A 13,401-nucleotide genomic window follows, 5' to 3' on the forward strand; every position below is an offset into this window, starting at 1 on the left:
AGAAGTGAAGTGACTTGCCCACAGCCACCCAGCTGACAGTTGGCGGAGCCGGGATTTGAACCCATGACCACTGACTCCAAAGCCTGGGCTCTTTTCCACTGAGCCACACTGCTTCTCAATTAAGTCATCTCAATTAAGTCGTCTTTTCCCAAAGTCCCTTTCCCTTCGGCGTTGCTCGGCGCTTGGCTCCGTACCCTTTGGACACTTAATATTCATCCTACCACAGCATTTGCGTACATATCGTAACATTTATTTATATTGCTGTCCTTATCCCCTCCTCTAGACTGTAAGCTTGTTGTGGGCAGGGAACGTGTCTATCGACTCTGTATATTGTACTCTCCCAAGCGCTTAGTACCATAAGAGCTCAGTAAATCCCATTGATTGCGTCCCGGATGAGCGGCACATAATAAGGACTTAATTATCAACACCCTAATCAACCATATACGGTAAAAGGAAATGGAGGAAATGGACAGCGATAAGGGGAAAGTGCGTGAGGGAGAAGAAACCAAGACTTTTTCTTTTAATTTGGTTTGATTCTCCTATGTTTTTAACGCCCATCTTAGTTCATTCAATCGTATTTATTGAGCGCTTCCTGTGTGCAGAGCACTGGACTAAGCGCTTGGGAAGTCCAAGTTGGCAACATCTAGAGACGGTCCCTACCCACCAGCGGGCTCACAGTCTAGAAGGGGGAGACAGACAACAAAACAAAACATATTAACAAAATAAAATAAATAGAATAAATATGTACAAATAAAATAGTCATTCATTCATTCAATCGTATTTATTGAGCGCTTCCTGTGTGCAGAGCACTGTACTAAGCACTTGGGAAGTCCAAGTTGGCAACATCTAGAGACGGTCCCTACCCAACAGCGGGCTCACAGTCTAGAAGGGGGAGACAGACGACAAAACAAAACATATTAACAAAATAAAATAAATAGAATAAATATGTACAAATAAAATAGAGTCATTCATTCATTCAATCGTATTTATTGAGCGCTTCCTGTGTGCAGAGCACCGTACTAAGCGCTTGGGAAGTCCAAGTTGGCAACATCGAGAGACGGTCCCTACCCAACAGCAGGCTCACAGTCTAGAAGGGGGAGACAGACGACAAAACAAAACATATTAACAAAATAAAGTAAATAGAATAAATATGTACAAATAAAATATTCATTCATTCAATCGTATTTATTGAGCGCTTCCTGTGTGCAGAGCACTGTACTAAGCGCTTGGGAAGTCCAAGTTGGCAACATCTAGAGACGGTCCCTACCCAACAGCGGGCTTACAGTCTAGAAGGGGGAGACAGACGACAAAACAAAACATATTAACAAAATAAAATAGTTGTCACCTTCCCGTCACCCATTTGCTTTTTGGTGGGTGTGAGTCCGGTTAGGTGAAAGTGGCATCCGCAGGGTTTTTATTTGTTTTCGGTGGCGGTTAGAACGTAACGTTCAGTACATTTCGATGTCAAGCTGGTAAAGGACTTTCATTTTATTTGTTCAGTAGGACAGAATCCAGTCTGTAAAGGCGTCGAGTCACCCGAAGCCCCGGCTCTCAAATCAGGTGCGGATAACCACTTAGCTCCCCTCGCCAGTGAGCGAAACTTTATTTTTAAACGGTAAAGAGACTTAGAGTGTCGCGCTAACATTATCTCTTCCTCCATATCTGTCTCATCATCATCATCATCATCATCAATCGTATTTAGCGCTTACTGTGTGCAGAGCACTGGACTAAGCGCTTGGGAAGAACAAATTTTCATAGCGTAAAATCCTGGGACACGGTATTTTAGATTTTTAAAGCGGCCCCCGAGGCACGTGTGTGTTTACGGTTTTCCAGGGTAAAGATGTTTAATCTGATCCTACAGGCGACGCGGTAACATCAATTTCAGTGGTTTTTCTCTCTTTCCGATCGTAATGAAAGGTGCGATTATATCCAGCAACCAAGGACGAGTGAATCCCTTCAAGGTAAGAGGCTCCTAAGTGATCGATTTTCTGGCCCTTAAAGATGATTTGCAAAGTTGGCAGCAATCTAAACGCCACATAGCTCTTACGTTCCTGTCTGATTCGCTCAATTTCTTCCTCTTCTCTGGAATATAATTCGGTATCATTGTCCCCCGCCAGCTCTTTGAGTCCAAGTTGCGTGTCGTGTCCTCTCCCGGTCGCTTAGTACAGCGCTCTGCAGCCTGTAGATGCTCATTAAATCCGATCATTATTATTATTATTATTATTCAGTCATGTCAGCCATTAATAATGTAGCATCAATACTAATTATATAATAATAGTGGTATTTGTTAAGTGCTTGCTACGTTCCAAGCAGTATTCTAACTCCTGGGGCAGACGCAAAATCACTATTCATTCATTTAATCGTATTTATCACGCGTTTACCGTATGCAGAGCACTGTACTGAGCGCTTGGAAAGTACAATTCGGCAACTGATAGAGACAATCCCTCCCCAACAACGGGCTCACAGTCTAGAAGGGGGGAGACAATGAAACAAAACAGGCATCAATATCATTAGGTCCCCTATGGGGCTGTCCGTCTAAGCAGGAGGGAAGGCAGGTGGTTCAGTGGCAAGAGCCCGGGCTTTGGAGTCAGGTCATGAGTTCGAATCCCGGCCCCGCCACATGTCTGCTGTGTGGCCTTGGGCGAGTCACTTCACTTCTCTGAGCCTCAGTTCCCTTATCTGTAAAATGGGGATTAAAACCGTGAGCCCCCCACCGGGGACAACCTGATCACCTTGTATCCCCCCAGCACTTAGAACAGTGGTTGGCACCTAGTAAGCGCTTAACAAAATGCCATCATCCTCATCCCCGTTTTGCAGACGGCGGAAGCAAGACAACAGGGGAAGCGAAGGGACCCGGCCAAGGTCACACAACAGGTGTGCGGCGGAGGCAGGATTCGAACCCAGGCCCTCCGACTCCCAGGCTGGGGTGCCCTTTTTTAGGCCCCACTCTTGCCCGGGATTGATTAGACTTTTAGACTGTGAGCCCAATGTTGGGTAGGGACTGTCTCTATATGTTGCCAATTTGTACTTCCCAAGCGCTTAGTACAGTGCTCTGCACATAGTTCTCTGTCTCCCCCTTCTAGACTGTGAGCCCACTGTTCCCCACAGCACCTGTATATATGTTTGTACAGATTTATTATTCTATTTATCTTACTTGTACCTATCTATTCTATTTATTTTATTTTGTCAGCATGTTTGGTTTTGTTCTCTGTCTTCCCCCTTCTAGACTGTGAGCCCAATGTTGGGTAGGGACTGTCTCTCTATGTTGCCAATTTGTACTTCCCAAGCGCTTAGTACGGTGCTCTGCACACAGTAAGCGCTCAATAAATATGATTGATTGATTGATTGATTAGATGACCTTTCCGTTCCCGGGTGTCTCGCAGGTATCAGCCGGCGCGAGAGAAGCAGGCGTGACTGGAAACGGGGTCCGGCCTTCGAACATTTTAGATAACATGAACAAACTCTCCCGGAAATGGACGGCGGCCGCTCGGACGGCGAGCAAGGAGAAACCCGTGGTTATAAAGCCCCTCGCCCCGAAGCCGAAGTCCAAGCAGGTGACGTCTCTGTTCACCCTGGGTTTGCCCCTTGACCCCGGTGAGGGGGGGGGTTTACGAGGCGTCTAATTCTGGCGGATTATTCCCAACCCGGGAGGCGTTCTCGTCCCCCTCTCCATTCCCCTCATCTTACCTCCTTCCCTTCCCCACAGCACCTGTATATATGTTTGTACAGGTTTATTACTCTATCTTGTACCTATCTATTCTATTTATTTTATTTTGTTAGCATGTTTGGTTTTGTTCTCTGTCTCCCCCTTCTAGACTGTGAGCCCACTGTTCCCCACAGCACCTGTATATATGTTTGTACAGGTTTATTACTCTATCTTGTACCTATCTATTCTATTTATTTTATTTTGTTAGCATGTTTGGTTTTGTTCTCTGTCTCCCCCTTCTAGACTGTGAGCCCACTGTTCCCCACAGCACCTGTATATATGTTTGTACAGGTTTATTACTCTATCTTGTACCTATCTATTCTATTTATTTTATTTTGTTAGCATGTTTGGTTTTGTTCTCTGTCTCCCCCTTCTAGACTGTGAGCCCACTGTTCCCCACAGCACCTGCATATATGTTTGTACAGATTTATTACTCATTTATTTATCTTGTACATATCTATTCTATTTGTTTTATTTTGTTAGCACGTTTGGTTTTGTTCTCTGTCTCCCCCTTCTAGACTGTGAGCCCACTGTTCCCCACAGCACCTGTATATATGTTTGTACAGATTTATTACTCTATTTATCTTACTTGTACATATCTATTCTATTTATTTTATTTTGTTAGCATGTTTGGTTTTGTTCTCTGTCTCCCCCTTCTAGACTGTGAGCCCACTGTTCCCCACAGCACCTGCATATATGTTTGTACAGATTTATTACTCATTTATTTATCTTGTACAGATTTATTACTCTATTTATCTTACTTGTACATATCTATTCTATTTATTTTATTTTGTTAGCATGTTTGGTTTTGTTCTCTGTCTCCCCCTTCTAGACTGTGAGCCCACTGTTCCCCACAGCACCTGTATATATGTTTGTACAGGTTTATTACTCTATCTTGTACATATCTATTCTATTTATTTTATTTTGTTAGCATGTTTGGTTTTGTTCTCTGTCTCCCCCTTCTAGACTGTGAGCCCACTGTTCCCCACAGCACCTGTATATATGTTTGTACAGATTTATTACTCTATCTTGTACATATCTATTCTATTTATTTTATTTCGTTAGCATGTTTGGTTTTGTTCTCTGTCTCCCCCTTCTAGACTGTGAGCCCACTGTTCCCCACAGCACCTGTATATATGTTTGTACAGGTTTATTACTCTATCTTGTACCTATCTATTCTATTTATTTTATTTTGTTAGCATGTTTGGTTTTGTTCTCTGTCTCCCCCTTCTAGACTGTGAGCCCACTGTTCCCCACAGCACCTGTATATATGTTTGTACAGGTTTATTACTCTATCTTGTACATATCTATTCTATTTATTTTATTTTGTTAGCATGTTTGGTTTTGTTCTCTGTCTCCCCCTTCTAGACTGTGAGCCCACTGTTCCCCACAGCACCTGCATATATGTTTGTACAGATTTATTACTCATTTATTTATCTTGTACATATCTATTCTATTTGTTTTATTTTGTTAGCACGTTTGGTTTTGTTCTCTGTCTCCCCCTTCTAGACTGTGAGCCCACTGTTCCCCACAGCACCTGTATATATGTTTGTACAGATTTATTACTCTATTTATCTTACTTGTACATATCTATTCTATTTATTTTATTTTGTTAGCATGTTTGGTTTTGTTCTCTGTCTCCCCCTTCTAGACTGTGAGCCCACTGTTCCCCACAGCACCTGCATATATGTTTGTACAGATTTATTACTCATTTATTTATCTTGTACAGATTTATTACTCTATTTATCTTACTTGTACATATCTATTCTATTTATTTTATTTTGTTAGCATGTTTGGTTTTGTTCTCTGTCTCCCCCTTCTAGACTGTGAGCCCACTGTTCCCCACAGCACCTGCATATATGTTTGTACAGATTTATTACTCATTTATTTATCTTGTACATATCTATTCTATTTGTTTTATTTTGTTAGCATGTTTGGTTTTGTTCTCTGTCTCCCCCTTCTAGACTGTGAGCCCACTGTTCCCCACAGCACCTGTATATATGTTTGTACAGGTTTATTACTCTATCTTGTACATATCTATTCTATTTATTTTATTTTGTTAGCATGTTTGGTTTTGTTCTCTGTCTCCCCCTTCTAGACTGTGAGCCCACTGTTCCCCACAGCACCTGTATATATGTTTGTACAGGTTTATTACTCTATCTTGTACATATCTATTCTATTTATTTTATTTTGTTAGCATGTTTGGTTTTGTTCTCTGTCTCCCCCTTCTAGACTGTGAGCCCACTGTTCCCCACAGCACCTGTATATATGTTTGTACAGATTTATTACTCATTTATTTATCTTGTACATATCTATTCTATTTATTTTATTTCGTTAGCATGTTTGGTTTTGTTCTCTGTCTCCCCCTTCTAGACTGTGAGCCCACTGTTCCCCACAGCACCTGTATATATGTTTGTACAGGTTTATTACTCTATCTTGTACATATCTATTCTATTTATTTTATTTTGTTAGCATGTTTGGTTTTGTTCTCTGTCTCCCCCTTCTAGACTGTGAGCCCACTGTTCCCCACAGCACCTGTATATATGTTTGTACAGATTTATTACTCATTTATTTATCTTGTACATATCTATTCTATTTATTTTATTTTGTTAGCATGTTTGGTTTTGTTCTCTGTCTCCCCCTTCTAGACTGTGAGCCCACTGTTCCCCACAGCACCTGTATATATGTTTGTACAGATTTATTACTCTATCTTACTTGTACATATCTATTCTATTTATTTTATTTTGTTAGCATGTTTGGTTTTGTTCTCTGTCTTCCCCCTTCTAGACTGTGAGCCCACTGTTGGGTAGGGACTGTCTCTATACGTTGCCAACTTGGACTTCCCAAGCGCTTAGTACGGTGCTCTGCACACAGTAAGCGCTCAGTAAATACGATTGATTGATTGATTGATAAAGAAGAAGGTAGATTCCATCGCTGGAGGTCTAGCGATCCGCCCGGGGTTTCAGTCATTCATTCATTCCGTCGTATTTATTGAACGCTTACTATACTAAGTGCTTGGAAAGTCCGATTTGGCAACAGATAGAGACACTCCCTACCCAACGACGGGCTCACGGTCTAGAAGGGGGCATCATCATCATCATCATCAATCGTATTTATTGAGCGCTTACTATGTGCAGAGCACTGTACTAAGCGCTTGGGAAGTACAAATTGGCAACATATAGAGACAGTCCCTACCCAACAGTGGGCTCACAGTCTAAAAGGGGGCTCACAGTCTAAAAGTGGGCTCATAGGCTCACACGGGGCAGACGGACAACAAAACAACACACGGTAAGCGGTCAATAAATACGATTAAATGAAACAAAACAAGTAGGCATCGACAGCAATCCATTTTAGGCCGGCCACTACCCTTGGCCCGTCCCGGCCACCTTTGGTAATAATAATAACGGGTATTTAAGCGCTTACAATATGTCAAGAACCATTCTAAGCGCTGGAGTAGATACCCCATTTGGGAGGAGAGCCCACATGGGGCTCGCAGTCTTAATCCCCATTTTACGGATGTGGTAACTGAGGCCCAGAGAAATGAAGAGACCTGCCCAAGGTCACCGTGGGCAAACGAGTGGCGGAGCCGGGATTAGAACCGGGATCCTTCTGATTCCCAGGCCTGGGCTCTATCCGCTAGGCTACACTGTTTCCCATTCCTCGATTCCCAACCAGGCTGGGTTAATAATAATAATAATAATGATGGCATTTGTTAAGCGCTTACTATGTGCAAAGCACTGTTCTAAGCGCTGGGGGGGATACGAGGTGATCAGGTTGTCCCGCGTGGGGCTCACAGTCATCATCCCCATTTTACAGATGAGATAACTGAGGCTTCTAGACTGTGAGCCGCTGTTGGGTAGGGACTGTCTCTATGTGTTGCCGACTTGCACTTTCCAAGTGCTCTGCACACAGTAAGCCCTCAATAAATACGATTGATTGATTGATTGAGTGACTTGCCCAAGGCCACACAGCAGACATGTGGCGGAGTAGGGATTCGAACCCATGACCTCCGACTCCAAAGCCCGGGCTCTCTCCACTGAGCCACAGGTCTCGCTTTGGATATGTGTCCCTGCAGACCATGAGGAGTCGGGGCGGGGAATGGGATGTGACGGGCCTTAGAAGTCCTCTTTAATAAACTGGAAATTCATTCGATCGTATTTATCGAGCGCTGACTGTGTGCAGAGCACTGTGCTAAGCGCTTGGGAGGGAACAATAGAACAACAAACAGACACATTTCCTGCCCACAGCGAGCTCACGGTTTAGAGGGGGAGACGGACGTGAATAGAAAAAAGTAAATTTGAGAGATACGGCCATATGTGGTGTGGGGTTGGGAGGGGGGATGAAGAGAAGAGGAAGGTGGGGATTTAGTCAGGGAATAATAATAATAATAAAAATAATAATAAATAATAATAATAGAATTTATTAAGCGTTTACTATGTGCAGAGCACTGTTCTAAGTGCTGGGGCGGATACAGGGTGATCAGGTTGTCCCACGGAGGGCTCACAGTCTTAATCCCCATTTTCCAGATGAGGGAACTGAAGCCCAGAGAAGTGAAGTGACTGGCCCACAGTCACCCAGCTGACAATTGGCGGAGTCGGGATTTGAACCCATGACCGCCGACTCCAAAGCCCGGGCTCTTTTCCACTGAGCCCCGCTGCCTCTCTTTCCTGCTTCCAGGAAGACCTCCTGGAGGAGATGGGCCTTCAATGAGGCTTTGAAGCCGAGGGAGAGGAATTGGCTTTCGGATTTGAAGAGGGAGGGCATTCCCGGGCGGGACGCGGGCGAGGAGTCGGCGGCGGAAGTCGCTGGTGGATTGTCGGAGTGGAAATGCGTATTTCTTAGGCCCTGGCAGCCAATTTTTTCCACACCCGCACCCCTAAAACGGACGCGACGGCGGAGGCGGGCGAGGAAAAGTCGGAAAATCCGGTGTCCGAAAGCCCGGTGGCTCCTCCTGAGAATATTGAAATCAAAAGGTGAGTGCCCACGGGGATCGTTCAGCCGCTCAATCAGTCACTGATATCTAATGGCCGCTTCATTCCTTCGATCCCATTTATTTGATTTTGGGTAGGGACCGTCTCTATATTCATTCAATCATATTTATTGAGCGCTTACTGTGTGCAGAGCACTGTACTAAGCGCTTGGGAAGTACAAGTTGGCAACATATAGAGACGGTCCCTACCCAACAGCGGGCTCACAGTCTAGAAGGGGGAGACAGACAACAAAACAAAACATATTAAAATAAAATAAGTAGAATAAATATGTACAAGTAAAATAAATAAATAGGGTAATAAATACGTACAAACATATATACATCATCATCATCATCATCAATCGTATTTATTGAGCGCTTACTATGTGCAGAGCACTGTACTAAGCGCTTGGGAAGTACAAACTGGCAACATCTAGAGACAGTCCCTACCCAACAGTGGGCTCACAGTCTAAAAGGGGGAGACAGAGAACAAAACCAAACATACTAACAAAGTAAAATAAATAGAATAGATATGTACAGATAAATTAAATAAATAAATAATATATTATTTATATGCTGCCAACTTGGACTTCCCAAGCGCTTAGTACAGTGCTCTGCACATAGTAAACGCTCAATAAATACGATTGATGATCATTCGGCACTTACTGTGTGCACAGCACTGTACTGTGGGCCCCGGGAGAGCGCAGTAGAACGAGAAACAAACAGACCCATCCCCTGTGCGTCTATTTTTAATTCTATTTGTTCTGACGACTTTGACGCCTGTCTCCGTGTTTTATTTTGTTGCCCGTCTCCCCCTTTTAGACTGTGAGCCCGCTGTTGGGTAGGGACCGTCTCTATATGCTGCCAACTTGGACTTCCCAAGCGCTTAGCACAGTGCTCTGCACACAGTCAGCGCTCGATAAATACGATCGAATGAATTTCCAGTTTATTAAAGAGGGCTTCTAAGGCCCGTCACATCCCATTCCCCGCCCCGACTCCTCATGGTCTGCAGGGACACATATCCAAACCTTGTATCCGTCCCAGCGCTTAGAACAGTGCTTTGCACATAGTAAGCACTTAATAAATTCCATTATTATTATTATTATTCCCTGACTAAACCCCCACCTTCCTCTTCTCTTCATCCCCCCTCCCAGCCCCACACCACATATGGCCGTATCTCTCAAATTTACTTTTTTCTATTCACGTCTGTCTCCCCCTCTAAACCGTGAGCTCGCTGTGGGCAGGAAATGTGTCGGTTTGTTGTTCTATTGTCCCCTCCCAAGCGCTTAGTACAGTGCTCTGCACACAGTCAGCACTCAATAAATACGATTGAATGAATTTCCAGTTTATTAAAGAGGACTTCTAAGGCCCGTCACATCCCATTCCCCGCCCCGACTCCTCATGGTCTGCAGGGACACATATCCATAGCGAGACCTGTGGCTCGGTGGGAAGAGCCCAGGCTTTGGAGTCAGAGGTCATGGGTTCGAATCCCTACTCCACCACATGTCTGCTGTGTGGCCTTGGGCAAGTCACTTAATCAATCAATCAATCAATGGTATTTATTGAGTGCTTACTGTGTGCAGAGCACTGTACTAAGCACTTGGGAAGGCAACACATAGAGACAGTCCCTACCCAACAGCGGGCTCACAGTCTAGAAGCCTCAGTGACCTCATCTGTAAAATGGGGATGATGACTGTGAGCCCCACGCAGGACAACCTGATCACTTTGTATCCCCCCCAGCGCTTAGAACAGTGCTTTGCACATAGTAAGCACTTAACAAATGCCATCATTATTATTATTATTATTATTATTATTATTATTATTAACCCAGCCCGGTTGGGAATCGAGGAATGGGAAACAGTAAGCGCTCAATAAATACGACTGAATGAGTGAACGAAAGCAGCCCAGAGGTCTTGAAGTTGCCGTCTTGGACTTCTCCCACGGGATGGGTTTTTAGGCTGGCCCGGGACAGCTTGTACTTGTAACGTGTGCTTCCCAAGCGCTTAGTACAGTGCTCTGCACACAGTAAGCGCTCAATAAATACGATTGATGATGATGATGACACCCTCCCTCTTCGTATCCGACAATAACTCTTCCTCACTGAAGGCCCCGTCTCCTCCAGGAGGCCTTCCCTCAGTAAGCCCTCTTTTCTTTTTCTTCCACTCCCATCTCCCCCGACTCATTCCCTTTATTCCTTCATTCAATCGTATTTATTGAGCGCTTACTGTGTGCAGAGCACTGTACTAAGCGCTTGGGAAGTCCAAGTTGGCAACATTTAGAGACAGTCCCTACCCAACAGCGGGCTCACAGTCATTCATCTCCCCTCCCAGGTCCGCTGGCACACAGTCAATCAATCAATCAATTGTATTTATTGAGCGCTTACTATGTGCAGAGCACTGTACTAAGCGCTTGGGAAGTACAAATTGGCAACACATAGAGACAGTCCCTACCCAAAAGTGGGCTCACAGTCTAAAAGGGGGAGACAGAGAACAGAACCAAACATACCAACAAAATAAAATAAATAGGATAGAAATGTACAAGTAAAATAAATAAATAAATAAATAGAGTAATAAATATGTACAACCATATATACATATATACAGGTGCTGTGGGGAAGGGAAGGAGATAGCCGGAATTATATTTATTCATTGAATAATATTTATTCATTGAGGGCTGGGAATGGGTCTCTCCCAAGCGCTCAGCACACAGAAAGCGCTCAATAAATATGATTGACCGGTTACTAAAAGCAAAAGCCTGTAAGGCCAAGTGTTATTTACTTAAAATACCTCCCCAACCGTCCCAAAATTTCTGCTTTGTAAATATCTTAGACCCCGGACGGGCTTCCAGTTGTGGCTCGAGGAGAACAGAAAAGACATCTTGGCTGATAATCCTGGTTTGTCCGAAGAAGCGGATATTATAAAAGAAGGCATGAGTCAGTTCAGACTGCTGTCAAGCGAAGAAAGGATGGTAAGAGAAACTATTTTCGCCCTTTCAATTCCGGCATATTCTTTTATCTTTCCATACCCCTTCTCTTTGATCAGTGATCAAATTACTATTCTGTTTATTTTATTTGGTTAATATGTTTTGTTTTGTTGTCTGTCTCCCCCTTCTAGACTGTGAGCCCGTTGTTGGGTAGGGACCGTCTCTGAACGTTGCCAACTTGGACTTCCCAAGCGCTTAGTACAGTGCTCTGCACACAGGAAGCGCTCAATAAATACGATTGTATGAATGAATGAATGAACAGATGAATGAACAGACACATTCCCTGCCCACAACGAGCTTACAGTCTAGAGGAGGGGGAGACGGACACGAATAGAAAGAAAGGACGGATGTGGACGTAAGCAGTGTGGGGCTGGGAGGAGGGATGAAGAAAGGGAGCCAGTCAATCAATCAATCAATCGTATTTATTGAGCGCTTACTGTGTGCAAAGCACTGTACTAAGTGCTTGGGAAGTACAAATCGGCAACATCTAGAGACGGTCCCTACCCAACAGTGGGCTCACAGTCTAAAAGGGGGAGACAGAGAACAAAACCAAACATACTAACAAAATAAAATAAATAGAATAGATATGTACAAGTAAAATAAATAAATAAATAGAGTAACAAATATGTACAAACGTATATACATATATACAGGTGCAGTGGGGGAAGGGAAGGAGGTAAGATTCTCTTCCGCTGAATCCATGGTAAAGTCAGATGGGAACTTAAAAAAAAAAATCCATGGTAAAGTCAGATGGGAACTTAAAAAAAAGGGAGGGGGGGAAGAGAAAGAATAAGAATTTCGGGCCTAATGGGAACGCCACAGTTACCCGGACATGAGTTCCTGGTATTCCTGAATGGAAAAGCGGCGTTTCCGAATATCTCTGAGCTATATCATCCGGGAATTCATTCACCTGGGATTTTTTTCTTTCCCGCTTATTTCTCCAGGGATGGGCGGACAAGGCCAAAGGAGGAACCGCAGGCGATGAGGCCGAAGCCAAGAAGCGGAAACGTTCAGCCGGCGAAAGAAACGAGCAAGAGAGCCCGAAAGAGACATCCAAGGAGGACTCGAGTCTGTCCAAAAAGCGGAGACCTCTGGACCTCTCCGCCAGTCAGAAGCTCTCGGCCTTTGCGTTTAAGCAGGATTAAATCCACGGATCGACAGGATTCCTGTCAAAACACTTTTGAAAAAAACCCGCCCTTCCTGCGGGAAGCGTGGTAACGTGTGCGGGAAGGAATTTGTGAAAACGACGAGCTGTGACTGCACGGAGTGGGGCGGAAACTGCCGAAATGGCTCGTCGTGTTGGAGAATCTGGACGCGGATTCTTCCAAGCGGGATTTGAAGTTATACGTAAATATATCATTCTGTAGATAAGTCCTTTTTGCATTGTTTCTCTGCTTTTCAAGTTTTCCAGGCGTTCAAACCTCCGTTGCATCTGGCAAACATCAGCTGTAAAAAAAAATAAATAAAAATTAAAGGGTTGATGTTGCAAACCGAGCCCGGCCGAATCCCTCCGAATATTTCCGGTTACGCGGTTGAACGGAAAGATATACCGGAGCTGCGGAACTCAACAGACGCACCGTGCTCTTCGTTATCTCTGGAAAATCAAATAGAGGTGTGAGTGAACGCTTAATATTATATACGTAATTGTTGCGGAGGCGACGGCAATTTGGTAAGTTTTGATTCCAAGAACAAACTGATTCTGATAGGAAAGCAGTATAACTTCTGTGGGTGTAAAAGGTTACGT

At 44.0% G+C, this 13,401-nt stretch overlaps 1 protein-coding gene across 1 annotated transcript in view; it reads left to right on the plus strand.

Annotated features, from left to right (window-relative positions):
• The window catches only part of WDHD1 (WD repeat and HMG-box DNA binding protein 1), a 65,113-nt gene extending 51,980 nt beyond the window's left edge, over positions 1-13,133 (plus strand). Inside the window, exons 21-26 of the mRNA XM_038756805.1 lie at positions 1,504-1,560; positions 1,918-1,961; positions 3,384-3,554; positions 8,549-8,679; positions 11,504-11,642; positions 12,602-13,133. Coding sequence (XP_038612733.1) covers positions 1,504-1,560; positions 1,918-1,961; positions 3,384-3,554; positions 8,549-8,679; positions 11,504-11,642; positions 12,602-12,802 — 743 coding nt within the window. The 3' untranslated portion in view covers positions 12,803-13,133. The remainder of the gene's footprint in view (positions 1-1,503; positions 1,561-1,917; positions 1,962-3,383; positions 3,555-8,548; positions 8,680-11,503; positions 11,643-12,601) is intronic.
• Positions 13,134-13,401: the final 268 nt, after the last annotated feature.

The sequence above is a fragment of the Tachyglossus aculeatus genome, chromosome 14, assembly GCF_015852505.1.
Source record: "Tachyglossus aculeatus isolate mTacAcu1 chromosome 14, mTacAcu1.pri, whole genome shotgun sequence".
Taxonomy (NCBI): Eukaryota; Metazoa; Chordata; class Mammalia; order Monotremata; family Tachyglossidae; genus Tachyglossus; species Tachyglossus aculeatus.